At 48.4% G+C, this 18898-nt stretch overlaps 2 protein-coding genes across 6 annotated transcripts in view; one reads left to right on the top strand and one right to left on the bottom strand.

Moving 5' to 3' along the window:
* On the bottom strand, positions 1–2094 carry MRPL41 (mitochondrial ribosomal protein L41). Its single transcript, XM_061604177.1, has one exon. The coding sequence runs from the start codon at positions 1877–1879 to the stop codon at positions 1472–1474; it is 408 nt and encodes a 135-aa protein (XP_061460161.1). The 5' UTR covers positions 1880–2094; the 3' UTR covers positions 1–1471.
* A 180-nt stretch (positions 2095–2274) lies between these two features.
* PNPLA7 (patatin like phospholipase domain containing 7) overlaps positions 2275–18898 on the top strand; it is an 83799-nt gene continuing 67175 nt past the window's right edge. For 2 of the 5 annotated variants that reach the window (XM_061604155.1, XM_061604153.1), the window contains exons 1-9: positions 3311–3495; positions 8734–8805; positions 11635–11722; positions 12113–12195; positions 14186–14274; positions 14402–14542; positions 16404–16563; positions 17070–17150; positions 17668–17796. In XM_061604155.1, the coding sequence (XP_061460139.1) occupies positions 3460–3495; positions 8734–8805; positions 11635–11722; positions 12113–12195; positions 14186–14274; positions 14402–14542; positions 16404–16563; positions 17070–17150; positions 17668–17796 (879 nt within the window). In that variant the 5' untranslated portion in view covers positions 3311–3459. Of the gene's footprint in view, positions 2297–3310; positions 3496–8733; positions 8806–11634; positions 11723–12112; positions 12196–14185; positions 14275–14401; positions 14543–16403; positions 16564–17069; positions 17151–17667; positions 17797–18898 lie in introns of those variants that run through there. The other 3 variants (XM_061604154.1, XM_061604152.1, XM_061604156.1) reach the window with 2 other exon arrangements.

The raw sequence follows: 18898 nt of genomic DNA, 5'->3' as shown, positions 1-18898 counted from the left end.
TTTTTGTAAGTCTTCCCTTTGGGTGTGTGGCCTTGAGTTACCATGGGTGTCAAGGGTTACATTTGCCTCGCTGCTTGCCTTCACCAGATGTTTTGTGGTAGGACTGTCAAATTCATGTTATAATTTTTATTTTACTACATTTACATTCTAGAACCCCAGGTGGCATATATGTTTGTTTCCAGGCAGTCATCTCTTCAGGCCCTCACCAGCCCAAACCTGCTTAGCTTCAAGGTGGTGGCTTATGTGTGAACAGACCTAATGTTAGGCATGTGCTTGCAACCTAACTTAGTTTCTCTCTGCTGCAGCAGGAGAGTGCCCCTCTCATTTCCCCTAGCAAGCCAGGATTAATTCTGCTAGTGTGACGTTCGTATGTAGTTCAGTGGCACAACTGCACCTGTGAACATTACTGTTTAAGTATCACAAACTTAAATAGAGAATTACGCCTTTTTTACCCTTCTCCACAATTCTTACATTCAGTAGCATGCTTATTATAAAATAGCTCCATCAATCAACTAGACTTGGTGAAGCTAAGGCAACCAACCCCTCGTACTGCTTCCACATAACATTATAAAAACCGGGCCTCTAATGGCAGTAATAATGGGCTCCAATAAGAATTTTCAGGAATGCAGCTTCTAGGGCAAGATTATCCCAGTGTTGATTGTGTCAGCAGTTCAGAAGTCAGGAAGACACATCTCAAAGGGCCTCTGAATAGGCAGCTTACCTAATTGGAAGCCTATTGCCGGCTTCTATGTAGCAAAGCCAAGATTTAGCACATCAACAGTAATTCTGTCCACACACACAGGGAGAGAATGAGCCTTAGCGTTTAATAACTTTATTTAAACAAAAACGTGATAAATGTTTGCAGCCTACTTCCTCAGCATCTTTAATATCTATCCATGATAACAGTGCCAGCCTCACCAGCTACACAAGGTAGCTTTCTGACAATCCTGCAAAATTGCTGGGCTGAATACCATTTCCATCAGCTTATTACAATTACGGAGGAAGGCCACCAGGCCCCTTTGTCATCCATGCCCTTAAAATAGGACTCCTCCTTTTTTGCTTGCAGGCTCGCTTCCACAAGATGTAGAGTGTGTGTATCCATTTCCTTCCAGGGTGTTCTGGCATGGCAGCTGACAAAAACTGCATGACTGCTCATCTACGTTTCTGGTTTGGTGGCCCAGATGTCCAGCCTGAGCATTATGGGAAAGGAAAGCAAGCACCAGCTTCCTGAAGGCTCCTCCAGGGCTTCTCTTTACTGTCAAGCCCTGGTGTCCTCTTTCGTGTGGCATGTCTGGTGTCTTGACTCTTTTTAGGACTTTGGTTTGAGTTCCTCAAGCCAGTGTCTAGGCGCTTCGTAAACATTGCCCTGTGCGGCTTCCTCACGCCAATTTCCAGTCCTGGGTTTTTAGCGCTGGATGTAAATGTTGTATGGAGATCTTTCCCCTCCAGCCTCTCTTCTCCTATGCCGTCCCTAGCGCACAAAGTTCTTGGGGAAAAGCTGGAAGAGCTTGCCCTCCTGGGTGGGCTCGAAGCCGTACTTCTCCAGGCGCTGCAGGTCGAAGGTCCCGGCCTTGATGTCCTTCTCGATCTGGGGGGCGACGACTTCCTGGAAGAGGGCGCGGGCAGAGAGGGGTGGCTCGCTGCCGGCGGGGGCCCGGTAAGAGACGTAAGGCCTCAGCTTGAAGCCGCTCAGGTCGGGCACCACCAGCCGCGGCACCTGTTCCGGTACCAGCTTGAACTTCCGGCTGGACGTTATGCAGCCCAGGACCTTGGCGCCGCGGCTCTTGTAGAAGCTCCGCGGGCCCCGCTTGCTCGTCCAGGCAGCCGTGCGGTCTGCGCCGCGCACCAGGCCCCGCGTCACTTCGCCTAGCAGGCCCATGGGTGGACGGGCCGGTGCTTGCTGAGGGGCGGAAAGGATTAAGGACAGGGCCTCAGGGAGGACTTTTCCCGCCTCGTTCCTCTCACGCCTAATTTACCTCACCTCAGGAGCGTAAGCCCGTTCTTCACCTTCCCTCAGCCACACGTCAACACCGCCCGCTCTCATTGGCTAGCAAATGCGCAGCCAATCCCTGACTTCAATACTTCCGTTTCTCCAACTGTGAAAGGTGATTGGAGAGGGGGGGATTCGGACCAATGACAGCAAAGCTTTACATGAAAGGGGCTGGTCTTGGAGGCTTCTAAGGGGACGACGACTGCAGGTGTCGCTGGCACGCAAAGATTCTGACCGCGACGCTGAGGGGAGCGCTATTCTGATTGGTCAACGTGAGTGAGCCTTTCTCAGCCTCGCCCAACAAACGTGAGAATCTACATTATGATTGGTTGTGGAGGCTGGGGCGGCGGTTGGTTACTGTGGCCATAGAGAGAAAAAATAGAGTTAAACACATCGGTTTGTTTCTGTGGCTTTAAACATAACCTCCCGATTGGACTACTGCAATGCGCTCTACGTGGGGCTGCCTTTGAAGACGGTCCGGAAGCTACAGCTGGTGCAAAATGCAGCGGCCAGACTAATAACGAGGACCAGGCGGTCCGGACACATAACACCTGTTCTGGCCCGCTTGCACTGGCTACCTATATGCTTCCGGGCCAGATTCAAAGTTTTAACTTACAAAGCCTTATATGGCGCGGGACCACAATACCTATTGGAAAGCCTCTCCCGATATGAACCTGCTCGTACACTGCGCTCAACATAGAAGGCCCTCCTCCGGGCTCCGACCCATAGGGAAGCTCGGAGGATGGTAACAAGAACTAGGGCCTTCTCAGTGGTGGCCCCCGAACTGTGGAACAGTCTTCCCAAAGAGATACGAATGGCGCCGACGCTGCTATCTTTCCGTCGCCAAGTTAAAACCTTCCTATTTTATCAGGCATTTTAATTTTTTCTATATATGTTTTTAATCTGGTTTTAGATTGTGGATTTCTATATATATATCTGTTTTTTATTGTTTGTGATTTTATTGTATTCATTTATATTTGTTGTACACCGCCCAGAGAGCTATGCTAGTGGGGCGGTATAAAAATTCAATAAATAAATAAATAAATAAATAATAGTGACGGCTCTTCTATTTGCCTCGTCTCTGTGATGTGCGCCCTCTTTAAAACTCAAACGACCCCAAAAATTTAAATGTTAATATCGGAAGTGCCAATAAGGGCTATAGCGGGATTTTATTTCTATTAGACATATTTTTTGGGGGGGGAAAAACACCTTTTTTGTCTCTTTCTGTGTGGCACTCTGAAACTGTTTTCAAAAAAACACTCCACTCGAGAGGCCTGTCAGTAGAATGACGTCCTTTTAATTGGACGTGACGCATCAAAAAGCGCCGCACACGCAAGTGACTCCCTTCCCTCGCACTGACCCCGCCAACGGACTTTGCCCTTTGGCACCGCCCCGAGGGCTCGCTCCTCCGGGGAACGAGCCGTTAGGAACTTCCCTCTCCCCGCGAGGCTGCCTGTGGAGCCTCCGCCATGGAGCCCAAGGACGCCTGCTCCTCCCTCCCGCAGGTACGTGGCTTCCCTCATCTCGGCGCCCTCAGGCAAGCCTCGCCTTCTGGGGGCTCCTTCGCTGCGTTCTTCTGCTTTAGGGCGCCTTCCCTCACTTTGCCGCCGCCTCTCTCTGTCTCTTTCTCACACACACACACCGGATTTGAGAGGGGTGGTGTCTATAGACTGTGGCCAAATAAACTGGGCTGGGGGGAAAGGAAGCACCAAGGTAAGGAAACAACCACAAAAAAGGAGACACTGGGGGGCTGCTGGTGAACGGGCTGCGTTCATTAAGCTCAGCGCGTTCCTCCTTCGTCAGGGGCCTAAGACAAACCCCCATTTTGAAACTTGGGATAGTTTCAGGGCAACGTGGTATGTTGGGGCACAGTTCTGTGGGCAAGTGGCATGCAAATAAACTGATGGTGGTGATGGTTTTTTAAAACTATATTTAATTTTTATCAACTGTGTGTTGCTTTGAGTGCACATGTTTGTGTAGAAAAGCAACTCATGTAATAAACAGCATATATATATATATACACACACACATAGAAAGACTTTGGGGTTGAGGTGGCTCTACTTGCTGGGTTGGATGGGCATTTTGAATTTAATGCTAGACTCCATGAGGTCCTGTCTGAAAGGACCAGTTTCAAAGAATGCCAAGCTATAGTAGGTTTACCCAGTGACCTCTGGACCCTGACTACAGGAAAATACACGTTTATTATGCCCAAACTCCCTAGAACTCAGCAGTTATCTGAAGAATTGATCCTGTTTTCTGGATTGCAGATGAAACAAAATAAAAAAAATCTCCAGTGTTGCATAAAACTATGTCCTCAGAAGCTTCTCTAACAAAAGATGTATGCTAATACACTTAGTCATAATACAGAGACATGTAATATATATTTATGATAAGCCCTTCATTACTTCAAAACAACTTTATGCTAACTCCTAGTGTTGGGCCAGGGAGAAGTGCCTTGAAATCTTTACTCAACTTTGACATTTGCTGGGGCCTTGGGCCAGTCATTCTCTCTTACCCTTCCTCACAGGAATGTTGTGGGAATATAAAGCATGTGTGAGCATGCACATGTGCTGGCTGAAGAATGGGGTGGAGAGAACCAGTCATGAAAGCCATATTATTATTGTTATTGGGTGGTATTCAACTAAGTCCTACTCAGTTGGCCAATGAGAACAGGATGCTGGACTAGATGGGCTGTTGGCCTGATCTAGCATTCTCTTATGTTCAGAGTAAAGGTAAAGGTGTCCCCGCACTTATAGTGCAAGTCGTTTCCGACTCTTAGGGTGACGACTTGCGACATTTACTAGGCAGACCGTATATATGGGGTGGGATTGCCAGTTCCTTCCCCGGATGTTCAGAGTAGACCCACTGAAATGAGTGAACCTAAGTTAATCATATTCTTTAGCTTGTTGCCCTGAGCTCCCTTTGGGAGGAAGGGTGGGATGTCAACTTAATAATGAATAAATAAATAATTTTAGTAGGATTAGCATTGAACACCACCAATTATTTCATAGGAACATAAGAAGCTGCCTCATACTGAGTCACATCATTGGTCTATCTAGCTCATTATTGTTTACACTGGCTAGCAGCAGCTCTTCTGGATTTCAGACAGGGAGTCTTTCCCAGCTTGTAGCTGGAGATGCCGGGAACTAAACCTGAAACCTTCTGCATGCAAAGCGACTGCTGTCCCACCAAGCTATGGCCCTTCCTCATTTGCCAGAAGACAAGGAAGAGAGGATTTCTGTGTCATTCTTCCTCCTGAAGGGGCCCAGGGGCAGCAAACACATGAATATTTTTTTAAAAAAACAAACAAACTTTCTAAGAATGGTTAAAAAACATTATCTCAACCAGTGACTTCAGGGTTGCCAGGAACAGTATCTTTTAGCCATCAAATGCTAGGCTAAACAAGAATGTTTTTAAATTCCTCCTAAAAGTTAATAAGAGAGAAGATGGATGCACCTTAGCATGGAGGGGATTCCACAAATTGGGATCTGCCACTGAAAAGACCCTGTCACGGGTCAGTGCCTACCAGGCAGCCCTCAGTGGCAGCCCCACCATATGCATCTTTCTGGTTCAGAAGCTGAATACAAGTTCTTGGCAAGAAACACCAAGTGAGAGGTGTTGCCTTCATGTTCTGCTTTACGGTTTCCTTGAGGCAACTGGCTGGCGTTAGCAGCTGTGGGTTACATCCAGTGTTCGTTCTATTGAAATTAGTGGACCTGACGTGAGAAGAACTTAGCTGGGTGCAGTCCTTTGCTTTGCCTGCAGAAGGTGTCTTGGTGTTTCCAGGTAAGGCTGGGAAGGACTTCTGATTGAAATCCTGGAGAGCCGCTGCCAGTTGACACAGGTAGTGCTGAGCTGGGTGGACCATTGATCTGACTCAATATAATGAAGCTGCATGTCTCTCTGGGAAGTACAGTAGGGCCCCGCTTACCGGTGCTCCGCTTACTGGCGTTCCGCTAATGTGGCGGCTTTCCTCCTCTTTTAAAGCTGATTTTGCCGATTTTGTGGCATTTTCGCGCAACGCACCCCATTAAACTCAATGGGGTTCCGCTTTACGGCGATTTCTGCTTTACGGCGGGGGTCTGGAACGGAACCTGCCGTATAAGCGGGGCCCTACTGTAGATGAACTTCAGATCTGATTCATCTGGGTGCTTCTGAGGGTCTTAAAGGGTGAGTCCATCAGCTGCTAATAGCCATGATAGCTAAATGAGCCTCGCATGTTTAATGACTGTTTATCTTGGCGTACTTGGTCTTGGAAACATAAAACTGGGGAGGGGGTTGCATTCAAAGGCCTCTTGTGGGCCTCTTGGAGGTTTCTGTTGGAAGAAAGATGGTGCTCTACATCAGGTGAAGGGAACCGTTGGCCCTCCAGATGTTGCAGAATGGCATCTCCCATCCTCCCTGGCCATTCACTGGGGTTGATGGGGTTGATGGGAGCTGCAGTTCAGCAACATGTGGAAGGCAAAGGTTCCCTACACCTGCTCTAGATGAGTTTTGGATCTGATATAGCAGGGCTGTTTTGCTGATACATGGAATTCAATAAATATCAAATAATATAGACTGTGTCACTCATTAATATCCTCTAGTAGCAGTACATATGTAGAGTGGGATTGTCAGCTCTGGCTGGCTAGAAAATATGGTATAGTGAGGATTGAGAAGCCATATGAAGAAAGCCAATTGGCATAGGAGGCTTCTTTTCGTTAATTATTTCTGTAACTCTCTTCAGTGTACAAACGTAGCTGGAAAGTTGTCACTTCCCAGGAAGTTTTTGTTGCTGTTTATCTCTGTAACACTGCTTAAAATGCCAACTGCTTTGCAATGATATTATTTATTCTGAGACACCCACGCACAGCTCCTCAGCCAGCATTGCAGGAGAATAAAGATGAACCTGCGTCTTCTCGCCTTTGAAGTGCACAGAGAAATTTCTGCACTCCTGGAGTGCTTAGAGTAGGGCTGGGGAACTTAGGGTCCTCCAGGCCAACTCCCATCAGCCCTTACTAGTATGTACAGTGGTCAGGGATGATGGAGGCAATAGTCCAACAACTCTGGAGAGCCAAAGGCTCCACTGTTGGTATCACTGTCTTGGTTTTTCTTCCTCTTGGTTTTCACTGTCTTGGTTTTGCTTCCAGCCACCTTCAGATGGTCCTGGTATCTGTGCTGTTCTGTTTTTATCATATTTAATGTAAAGTATCTTATACTCGTTTATACTAGAAAAGCTATTTGATCATGCTGTATCAACTTGCCTCTCATGTGTTTCAAATATGTATGTAAAACCAAAGCTTGTCTTCTAACTACCGGTTTGATTGCCACAATGCTGTCTTACCGTACAAAGAAACTAAACCTTGCAACTTTGCTAACATCTTTTCCTTTGGTTTCCCTCCCTCAAACAGCTGTCCTTTCTCAGCTTGCTGCTGTTTAAGCCTGGAACTGTCTCCCAGAGCACCTCCGTACTGCCACCTCTGTTTTTTCATATCCCTCCTCAAAATCCACTTTTTTCTGTGAAGTCTTTAACGCTACCTGCTAGTTCTCTTGCCGTGCCTTGCTCCAACTAAACCTAAGTACACGTAACTGTAAGAATTGCTTATTCTTCCCTTGTTTAATCCTGCTTCCATTTTCTCGCCTTCCTTTGTTGCCTCCTTTGTCTGTCTTTATAGATTTGTAAGCCCTCTGGGGCAGGGCCCTGGTCTCTCATATTTTATAAAGTGCCATGGACATGGTTGGCACTATATAGTAATAATATATGTGTTAATTTCTTGAAACTACAAATGTTTAGCGTTGGTGATACTGTATGACAATAAAACATTCAAATTAATGAACATAAATGTCTGTGTGTCTTCTGATTTTTATCTTTTAGAGCCAAACAGATTTCTCAATGGATATTTGTTTTATAAATAAAAATATTGATAAAAACATAACACCTTGAGGATTTTCGTCTCTCCCCCCCCCCCGTTTTATCCACCTTTTAGATGATGTATGGACTTTAAGCTGATTGCTAAACATTTAATACTGTACAGTATGTGGTGAAGGTTAGAGTATGTATTTGATGTGCTAATTTGTACCTGAAATAGCTTTTGGGATCCTGGCCCAGGTATGCTGCATGGGAAGGAGGGAATGCCTTAAGATTGCAAACCTCTCCGTTCCAGAATTCATCTCCTTCCTAATTCTTGATGGGGCAACCTTGGCCTTGATTGTAGTACAGGAGAAATACCAAGCTGATGCTTTGAAACTTTCCAACAAGGAAAGAGGAAGAAATTCCAAAATGCTGAGAGAAAATTTATTTCTTAGGAAATCCCAGTGCGTTTTGGCTTCTAATATATTGGGCCTTCATGAGGGGATAAAATTGTCTGTAGAGATCTCTAACAGCAAAAACACTTTGTGGTTCTTTGGGTGCTGAACATTTTTTGTTTCTAGTTGAAACGTCCCAAGCCGATTGAGTATCAGAAACCATAAAACTGTATTATCCTGGCTCTAGCATGAGAGGGGCACAACAGAATTTTAGGTGGGAAGTTTCCTTCCCTCTTCTCCCCTGTAACATCTTCAAGCAACTATAAAAGCATCAACACAGAATCTGATTTTATAGCTACTTGGACTTTCTTGTCCCCAGGGGGTGGTCCTAGTGAATTCTTTTCAGCTAGAGAATTAACCCAACAAGTGCTTTGCAAACTCTTATCTCATGACATCTCTGGGAATGGGGAGCGGCTGCCTTCAATCTGTGTTACACTTCTGCTGTTCTTGTCCTTTAGGTCAACTCCTCAAGTTTAGACCTAAGAACGCAAGTTCTTCAGTTCGTACAAGACCGAATGCAGACTACTATGGTAATGTTTGAGCCTGTGTGTTTGTTTAATTTGAACCATTCTGAACAGCACTAAACAGCTTAAATGGACCTTGATCTGGTTTCAGGTTTCTGCTATACAGTGCCTAGTCCTTTTTTTTTTTTATCCTATGTGTTAAGGTGGAGGTTTTTCTTTTGTGTCTCATCAGTGGTGCAGGGATGGCTGCTGCACATTCAGACTGGCAGGGTGGAAGGCAGAGAGCCCAATAGTAGGTGGAGCCAGAGCTAATGACAGGCAGAGCCAGAACCAATGGGGGCCAGACCCAACTAATTCTGGTTTTATCCCCATCCTTTTCCTCCCTGCTGAGTTCTATGAGGGCAACACTGAGACTGAGGAGGAGGAGTGACAGGTGGGGCCCACCCCTGGGCTGGTTGTAAGTAAGAAGGCAGGCAGGTGGGGGCAAACTGGGATTGGTGGGATAGTGCCCCCTGTGTCCCAATGGGCCTCCCTTGTTGCGGTGGACTAGTCAGAAGCTTCTTGAGGGAAACCAAGGCTCAGTTGCCACCTCGGGCTCCTTCTAGGAGGAAGGGCAGGACATAAATTTAATGAATAACTAAAGTGACTCATTTTATCCAGGATTCTGCAGATTCTACCAGGACTTTGCGGCCAACTCACAATGTTGATCGCTAGGACCCTGCCCCTCTTCCAAGGCGGTCGGGGGCTTGTTAGTGGCCTCAAGCTGGGCCTTCCAAAATGCAGCACCAGGTCAGGGACAATCCCCTGCTCCATGTTTGGAGCTAACTGAAGTGCGCTGCCAGATCAGACCAAAGGCCCATCTCTTCCAGCATTCTGGTCGCACAGTAGCCAACCAGATGCCCCTTGGAGCAACCAGATGCAGGGTATGAGGGCAACCACACTCTGCTGCTGTTGTGAGTTCCATCAGCTGATGCTCGGAGGCAAGTTGTCTCTGATCCTGGTGGTGACATGCAGCTAGTAGCTTTATTCACCGTGAATATGTCTAACCCCCCTCTTACAGCTTTCTCAAGCTGGCGGCCAACACGACATCTTGCAATAGCAAAGCCCTTATTTTTACACAGTGTGAATGTGAAAAGCGTCATTGTGGAGTGTCAGGTCCCTTCCTGTCAAAGTAGCAATGAGTCAGGAGGAGACTAAGGCACAGTCTCAAGGCATTATTGTTTACAGGGAGTGTCTGGTGGTGCTGCCTAGCAGTGGGATCTTGTGAGATCTTTGCTAGAGCCGGTGAGAGAACTGTTTTGAGAGCAGGACCCTGAGGTGGGACCGTGGCAAGGCGGTGACCGCAAGAAGGGGCCTGACATGGAGCCCTTATATTCCTGCCTTTTTAAAAACAATTATAACCCACTTGAGTTAAGAAAAGTTTAATTTTCAGATACAATGGTAGAATAGTTCAAACAGAACCGACCCCCCGCAAAGGAGGAGGAGGCAAAAATGTAGAGAACATTCCCAAATGTGGAAAAAAGCTTGCTGAGCAATAAGAAATTGTACCCTGCAAGCATACTGTATAGATAATGTCAAAAGATACTAACAAAATGGCTATTTGGCAGGTGTTTTTTTTAGTGATGCTTACAGTCCATTCTGAAATGGTATTAAAGGGGGACCACAAAACTCAAGGTGACGAAACAGAAGAAATGTAAAATATGGAAGGACCAGAGCAAGCCTTCGAAAGGGGCCTCAATGCCTCTCCCCTCTTCTGCCAAGTGGTGGGCTGCTGATGGAAGGTCAAGGGCTGTTGGGGCAAGAGGCCAGTGGACAGGGCCCCGCTCTCTCCCCCTCCTCCTAAGCCACAGAATGGCCAGCTCGAGGTTCTGCTCCTAACTTACAAAGCCCTAAGTAAGTTGGGTCCCAAGTCCTCTACAGGGCATCCCTTCTGTTGCCTGTTGGCCTGTGCTTTAAAAATCTCCTAAGGAGGCCCTCGTCGCAATTCCAGTGGCACAACTTTGACTTCTAGTGTACATGTTGAAGTTTTCACATTTGCTTTGATGTTGCAAAGGTTAGGAACTTCAGGCCCTAAAAGTGGCCCTCCAGGTCTCTCTGTCTGGCCCTCGGGACTCTCCCAGGCCACTGCCCCCCCCAGGCCCTGTCTCCCACCCTCCTCGAGTGTTTTTCCCTGGCTGGAATGCATCCTTGAAGGCTTCATGCTTGCCTGGATGGAGGGTAGAGAGGGGTGTATGTGTACAGAGAACGGGTGAGGGACCTTTTGCAGCCGAAAGGCCGCATTCCCTTCTGGGTGACCTTCCAAGGGCCACACACACACTCACACACCCTCTCTGTCACCAATCCAGACAAGCAAGAGGCGTGATCAGAGTTCAAGGCCAGGCAAAAGCAGTGTGGGTGTGAAGCAAGGCCAGTGAGGGGTGTGGCCTGGGGATAGGGGGTGTAGCGTGGGGAGAGTTCAGAGGCCCGGAGGCCACATTTGGCCCTGGACCTGAGGTTTCCCGTGCCTGGTGTGTGGAAACTAGCTCGCTGTACAAAAGGTAACGTTTTCATGAGTGGTTCCGCCCACTGTTGCCTCTGGCTCCGCCCCACCACTGGCATGTGACTCCTGACAGGTTGCCCCGAAGAGAGCGTGGACCTCAGGCTGAGAAAAGTCTCCCCGTCCCTCTTAGGACAGATGTGTAAATCGCCCCGATACCAGTTTTAACGAGAAGTGATTTGGAAATTGCACATGAAATAAAAACGTACATGCATATATATTGAGATGCTTGGTTGAATTTGTCAGATGCAGCAGATTTTTTTTCAGAAATAAGTTGTCTTCCCAGTATAGTTTGGGGGAGAAAAAACAAATGCCTAAGACTCTCCCTGTCTCTGTCTCTTTCTCTCTCCTTCCCACAGCTAACTGGAATAATCATTGGTGCGACGGTAGCCCTGTTGCTTATTGGGATCATTGTCTATTTTGTTTACCGGAAGGTGAAGCAATCAAGTAAGTTTGATCACTTTCCTCGATAGTCACTGTGCTGTTGGGGTATTCATGTGCAGCATGATACCATTATTGGTGCACGGGGGAACATACTGATGGCTTCTTCTCAGGCTGGTGGAGGTTCCGGTACTCTCCTAACAATTTTGTCTTTTGAGGATGTGCAAATTATATTGTTGTGGTCAAAATGAATAGGGATCCTTTGGGGGAAGCCACAACTGCTTAAAGTGATATACTGCTTTGAGTGTAAGGTGTGGGCGTGGCCAAGGGTGTATTGGGTTGTCGTTTTCTCCCCGTGCAGCACAGAGACCTAGCTGGCAAGCTTGGGTGGGTGGGAGGTTCTCTGACCCTTCACAAAGAGGGCTACAGGACAATGCCTCTTTTGCTGTCTTCCAGAGCAACCTCAGCCACAAGTGCCTCAATACAGGTTCCGCAAGAGAGACAAAGTCATGTTCTACGGCCGCAAGATCATGCGTAAGGTAAGGTTGTCTGCAGCCAGTCAGAGGTCAGCAGTGAGCTCAGGCAGAGGGGTCATAGAGGCTGGCATTGCTGCGAAAAGGCCTTTGTGCACATTTTTCCACTTATCTCGGCAATATTTTTTTTTACAAAAACAAGCTGATGGATTGGCTCTGTGTGTGTGTGTGGTGTCATGACAAACTGCACTTTACTCTCCATTGGATCTGCTAATTGTCTTCCTGCCAGTTTAGGGAGCAGCCCTGACAAGTGTTTGTCCGTAGGGCTCCTCTGAAAGAAAAATGGGTCTTGCAAGCATTTACGTTCAGCACTTGTGACTGAGCTAAGGAAAGCATCAAAGAGAACTCCACAAGTATATGGGGGAGGAACTCTGAGTAGTTGCTAGGTGACCGGCAACTTTATTGATCTGATTTGCACACATGCACGCACACACTCGTTACTAGGGGGGAAGAGGAGACTGTGCATCACTGGGATTCCCTTCCCAGGCCCCCAGAAATGCAGAATCTGATAGAAAACAGATTGGGAACTAGGAGGAACGATGGCTGCTGAAACTACTAAGTCTCCCAAGTTAAGCCTGTCAGGTAGCCAGCCCCACCTGCGAGGTCCTTCTGAAATCCACGTCTCTGTTCTGCGGGTGTGTGTGATTTTTTTTTTTATGTATATACAGGTAGAACCAGGCTAGAAAGATCGGTTAGCAGATCAACTTTGGCAGCCTGCTTTCATTTGCAGTATGCACATTACTCCGCTAGATGGCGGTCAACACTCTGCCATTGCCAAGCAGGTGCCTTTGGTTGCAAAGGGGCGTTTTCGCAGATTACTGTTTCCCAACGTGCCACTTAAATGTCATCTATTAATAATGCCCACAGAGAGCGAAAGGAGTTCTCCTCCAGTTCTCCTCCCAAAGCTGAGTTATCGGCAAAGAACATGTTTCGACCACCACCACCATGCTGTGATCTAACACGCTGCAGATGGGAACACCTTAGATCAGCCTTTCCCAACTAGTGGGCCACCAGATGTTGTTGGACCACAACTCCCATCAGCCTCAGCCAGCATTGCCAACGGTCAGGAAAGATGGGAATTGTGGTCCAACAACATCTGGTGGCCCACTAGTTGGGAAAAGCTGCCTTACATCAACCTTGGCCAACCTGGGGCCCTCTGGATGTGTGGAACTACAACCCCCATCAGCTCCAGCCAGCATGAGCTGGCAGGGGCTGATGGTAACTGTAGTCCCACACATCCGGAGGGCCCCAGGTTGGTGAAGGCTGCCTTAGATAGGGCACGCTATCTGTCTGGGAGCCATTTATCACGTTATTGCAATAGTATAACTTTTGGCCTCCCAGCTCTAGCCACCTGGGCGACCCCTTCCCTTCCTCTGCTGGATTTCTTCCCTTTTCGCCTCTTCTCTCTGCCATCTCTTCCTTCTTCACTTTCCGCCATCTGCTCCCCCGCTTTCCTGTTATAATTTGGGAGCTTGTTTGCAATGATGGGGGGGGGAGTTGCAGGAGGTGGTGGGCGTAAACAGGAAAACTTGCCTTTATTACGGATCAACTGCTGGTCTGTATTTGTAACATTAAAATTTAAGAACCCAATTTTAAAAAAAAGTTTGCAAGCCACCAGGAGAAGTGCGTGTGGAATTTTCGGATTAAGAAAATAGAATTTCTTGTTTTTGCTTGCCACATTTTTTTTCAGGCCTTTCTTCTCTTGTCTAAGGACAAGCTGAGGCTCTGTATTAGTAGGGTTGTCGCAAGCGAAGTTCTACTTGGAGTAGACCCGCTGGAACTGACGGAGTTAAGTTAGTCGCGTCCATCGGTTTCAGTGGGTCTGCTCTTGGGTAGGGCCAATGTTGGATATGACCCGTAGTCCGCTAGCACAGGGTTGCAAGACTGTTGCTTCAGACACGACCCAGTAAATCCCAGATCGTCTGCATTTTATTCCCTGGCCACCCCTCTGCAGGATGAGATTCCTCCCCTTCAGGAGACCTGTCTTCCTTTCTAGGTAACGACTCTGCCAAACTCCCTGGTTGGAAACCCAGTGCCTCGGCAGCGGATGCGGAAGAGGGCCAAGGTCCTGTCCTTGGCAAAGAGGTATGGGGGCACAGGGCTGTTGGCTGTGCCAGGTTAACCAGGAAGGAAGGAGATGGAAGACCGTCTTGTACTTTTCCCCCACGACCCATGGCGGGAGAGTGAAACGGCTCTGCTTCGTTCCCTGCAGAATCCTGCGCTTCAAGAAGGAGTCCCCCACGCTGCAGCCAAAGGAGCCGCCTCCCTCCCTACTGGAGGCCGATTTAACCGAGTTCGATGTGAAGAATTCCCACTTGCCCTCCGAAGTCCTTTACATGCTTAAAAATGTCAGGTAAGGGCAAACATGACAAGAGAGACCTGGGGCGGTGGGAGGCTTAAAAGCAACAACTCCCCACACACACTTTAAAGAGATTGCATTTGAGCAAAATAATGGTTGACATTCTGGGCCCATTTAGCTGTCTCATCCTGGTTACCGGCAGCAGGCAGGTGAGCCCCTCTGGGAAGTTCATAAGCCGGTCAGGATGGCAATCGTATTTGCTGTTTAACCTTTGCATCGGGTTCTTCTGCAAATGGGCTTTGGACTTCTCTCTGACTTTGGCTAGCAGAGGTCACGAGCAAATCATCCTTCTGCACATGCGTCTCATGCTTCCAAAGAAGTGTTTAAAGTAGCAGCTGTGCCACTGTCCAGTGGCTGTGAGTTCCACTGGCTGATTCTGTGTTGCATGCAAAGCTGCCTCTTCCTTTGTCTAAAATCTGTTGCCTGCATCTCAGTGGGTGATCTCCACGTGTTGGTGTTTTGAGATACAGCATATGCTCTCTCTCTCTCTCTCTCTCTCTCTCTCTCTCTCTGTAATAGAGGCACGGTGGAATGCCTTTTTAATAGGTAAATGGAGAAGAGAATTCTCAGCTGCTCCACCTTTTATTACCTCTACAAGAAAAACTGGCCTTCTTTGAAATCCTTTTTTACTGTGTCATCACTGATGGTGCACCATCAGCCTACCATCCAGGGGTGGGAACCTCTTTGGCCTGGCGGGCTGTATTTTATTTCCCCCAGACCCGGTTAGCCAACTTTCACAGGTGCACCCACCTGTAAATCATGTGATGTTATGATGATGCCAGGTGACAAATGCTGGGCTCCTGCTGGGAGGAAGGGCGGGATATAAATCAAATAATAAATAAATAAATAAAATAGGTGGGCGGTTGCCCCCACCTGTCAGCGTTGACCCACGGGGGCGAGGGGAGAGGTCTGTTTTGTGAGCACATTCCCCGCAGGGAACACACACACAGTGGCAAAGCAGTACCCACAAGGCTTGAACTCTAAGATCATCGGCTGTTGAGCGGAGGATTCAGTCCTGCACTCTTTAGATGTCTGTTTCACCAGCGTGTTCCCCGCACGCAGTAGGGTTGAACCATGCCTCCCTGCCCATTAGCTGATTAACAGATGGCTGGGGTTTGGGGAAAATGGTCTCGCAGGCCAAATTGGACCCCCTGGTGGGCCAAGTGTGGCCACAGGTGTGGCCGGAGGTTCCCCACCTTGGTCTACGTGGTGGCCTTATGGAGTTCAACAGGCTACACAGAAGGTTTCTGCCCACAAGGAGCTTACAATTTAAAATAAGGCAGTGGGGAAACGAGGACAGGAAGGGTGGAATGTCGGCAAATGCAGTTACCGTGCCCTTCCAAGCTTGGTTTCAGTTGGGAAGGAAGGTGGAAGAAGGCAGACCAAGGGGGATCATGTACCCATTTGAGAGGGAGTTCAAGGCATAGAAGAGCACTGAGGGAGAACGGGCAGAGTCATGGTAAAGAAGCTTTTAGGCCAGCCTCCCCCAACCTGGTGCCCTCCAGATGTTTTGGACTACAGCTCCCATCAGCCCCAGCCAGCATGGCCAGCGATGATAGTAGTTGTAGTCCAAAATACTTGGAGGGCACCAGCTTGGAGAAGTCTGCATTAGAGTCCAATTTCTCTGCTAAGGGGTGCTGGAGATGCGATGATGGGGGCAGGGACAGGAGCTGCCGCGGGTCGCTCCAGCCACAATAACAGTGCATTAGAAGGTGATGTCCAGCCCTGCTCTGAGCCCATGGCAAATGTCCCAGGCTATCTCTGTCGCTACCCTCCTGGCGTGCTGCTGCCTCCACCTCAGGGTGGCCTGGCGCACAAGCTCCTCCCCAGCACCTGTGCATCTCTTTCCCCGCAGGGTCCTCGGCCACTTTGAGAAGCCTCTTTTCCTGGAGCTGTGCAAGCACATGGTCTTCGTGCAGCTGCACGAAGGGGAGTACATCTTCCGCCCAGGGCAGCTGGACAACAGCATTTACGTGGTGCAAGACGGCAAGCTGGAAGTCTGCCTCCAGGAAAATGTAAGGGCGGCCGGGAGGCCAAACGCTGCACAGCGATGTGGCATGAGGCGGAGGCAGCAGCAGCTCCTGCTGCTGCTCATTGGCTACCCACCCTTCACCATCAGGTCCCCGGGCAGGCCGCCTCAACTTGAAATGCAATAGTAGTCTACAACAAATTGGTCACAAGAATAGGGTGGGTCAAAAGATTTCTCCCTCTGTCTTTCGCAAGTGTCAAAGTAGGGACTGTCCTGACTCTTCTTCCCCATGGTGGCTGGCTCGATGTTAGAATCCTCCCAGGTCCTGCGAGGGGAGGAAGCGAGCTCTGTAAGCATATCTAGAGCAGAGATTTGTTTCAGGTGCAAAGTTGGAGCAGCTAGAAAGCATCTCTCTGCCTTGTTCCACCCACCCCTCCAGTACTTATTTCTTAGTTGCCCTTGCAGAGAGACATACACAAAGATCTTTGAATGTAACTTGCTGTTGGGTAGACGCCGCGTGGCCAGCTTATTCTTTTTTCCTCCCCCCGAAAGGATGGCACAGAGGTGGTGGTGAAAGAGGTCTCGGCGGGAGACAGCGTCCACAGCCTCCTCAGCATTCTGGATGTCATCACGGTGAGCCCCGACTCTTGATTCCTTACCTTTGGTGCAGGCGTGGAGAACCTTGCGCCCGGTGTGGCCCTCCAGACCTCTCTGTTTGGCCCTTGGAGCTCTCTCCAGGCCACACGCCCCTCTCCTCAGCCTTACAGTTACTGTCCACCAGCCCTACCCTACCTGCCTGACAGAGTTGCTGTGAGGATGAAATTGAGGAGGGGGTTGGAGAAAGGCATATATGCCACCTTGAGGTTCTTAGAGGATATATAAAGGCCATAATAAAAACAAATGGAATTATAGAACCATGGTCTTGTGATTTATTTACAATTAATGTATGCATTATGTATAAATATTATGAAAATATTTATTATATTAAATTTAATCTATTTACAGAACTAACAAAAGCGTTTAATTTCTTTTTATATTTTGTAATGGACTGTTGTATTTTAATTTGTCGTGAGCCACTCTGAGTTATACAAAAGTCCTTGAAGGATACAGCATAAAATATCTAAATGGAATTAATTTCTTTTTTTTGCAGGGCCACCCTGCCCCATACAAAACCGTTTCTGCTCGAGCAGCAATGCCTTCCACCATCCTGCGCCTCCCAGCCAACGCATTTCAAGACGTCTTCCAGAAATATCCTGAGACTCTTGTTAGAGTCGTGCAGGTCAGGCTGATGCAACATTCTCTTGCGCTGTGCCTTACAGGAGAGAACTTTCAAGGCTGGACTGGGGAACCTTTGGCCCTCCTGATGTTGCTGAACTGCAGCTCCCATCGTCCTTGGCCATGCTTGCTAGGGCTGATGGGAGTGGTAGTTCAGCAACATCTGGAGAGCCATACCTTTAAGGCGATAGATGCAGAGGTGGCTTGACAGAAAGGCAGATCAAGATGGCTGCCTTTGAGTGGCAGGATGGGGGGATGGAGGGGCAGACGTACATCCCTTGGGAAGTTCTTCCACCTAAGTTTCTTCCTGGTTCTTCGGCCGCTCTCCTGCAGGGCTTGAAGTGACATCCCTGGGGACTGTGGCCCATGTTAGTCAGCAGGAATGTGAGTCCGCCTTGGATTCCCCCTCCCCCCTCTTCCAGCACCACAAGGCACTCACTCAATCACTTATTACAGTCAAAGACCAGCACTGTAAAATATTAAAACGATAAAACTTACCAATATTATACAGAGAAAGAAGCACACAGCCGCAGCATAAGATGATATGGCACTCATGGTGTTAGATAAATGCACCAATGGGCAAAAAGCCCCCCAGAGGTTAGCTATTATTATTATTTTCCATCACTGATCTATCCCTGGACTGATACCTTGAAATTTTCTCTGCTGTGATAGGGCAGACGTAGCTAACCCCGGGCAAAGCTTCCTAGCAGCCGGCAAATGTTCTGCCTTATCACAGCCAGGAAACTGGAAGGCATCAGTCCAGGGATGGACCGATGCATTCTCAGCCCCCTGCTCTACCCGCTGGGCTGCAGGCTGCCAGACCCCTCTTGCTTTTGGCGGCAGCAGCAGCAAGGAGAGAAAATGCGAACATGTAGACACAAAGCAGATTTACTCCCGTCTTCCCAGCCCGACAGCCTGATATCTCCCCGTCCCCGGTCATCAGGGTGATCATTTGAGGGGAAAATAAGTCCCCTCCTGAACTGAATGTACCTTGGGAGGGCATATGCAAGAGAGCGTGAAGTAGCCATGGTCACCACTGGCATGTGGCCCCCAGAGGGTTCACCAAGGGTGAATGTGGCCCTCAGTCTAAAAAAGGTTAGCTGCCC

Source organism: Rhineura floridana, chromosome 20 (genome assembly GCF_030035675.1).
Source record: "Rhineura floridana isolate rRhiFlo1 chromosome 20, rRhiFlo1.hap2, whole genome shotgun sequence".
Lineage (NCBI taxonomy): Eukaryota > Metazoa > Chordata > Lepidosauria > Squamata > Rhineuridae > Rhineura > Rhineura floridana.
The sequence above is the reverse complement of the archived record's forward strand: the minus strand, read 5'-3'. Positions and strand labels throughout refer to the sequence as shown.

Bases quoted from the DNA above. Each gene is read 5' to 3' on its own strand.
- MRPL41 (XM_061604177.1), bottom strand. From the start codon at position 1,879: ATGGGCCTGCTAGGCGAAGTGACGCGGGGCCTGGTGCGCGGCGCAGAC.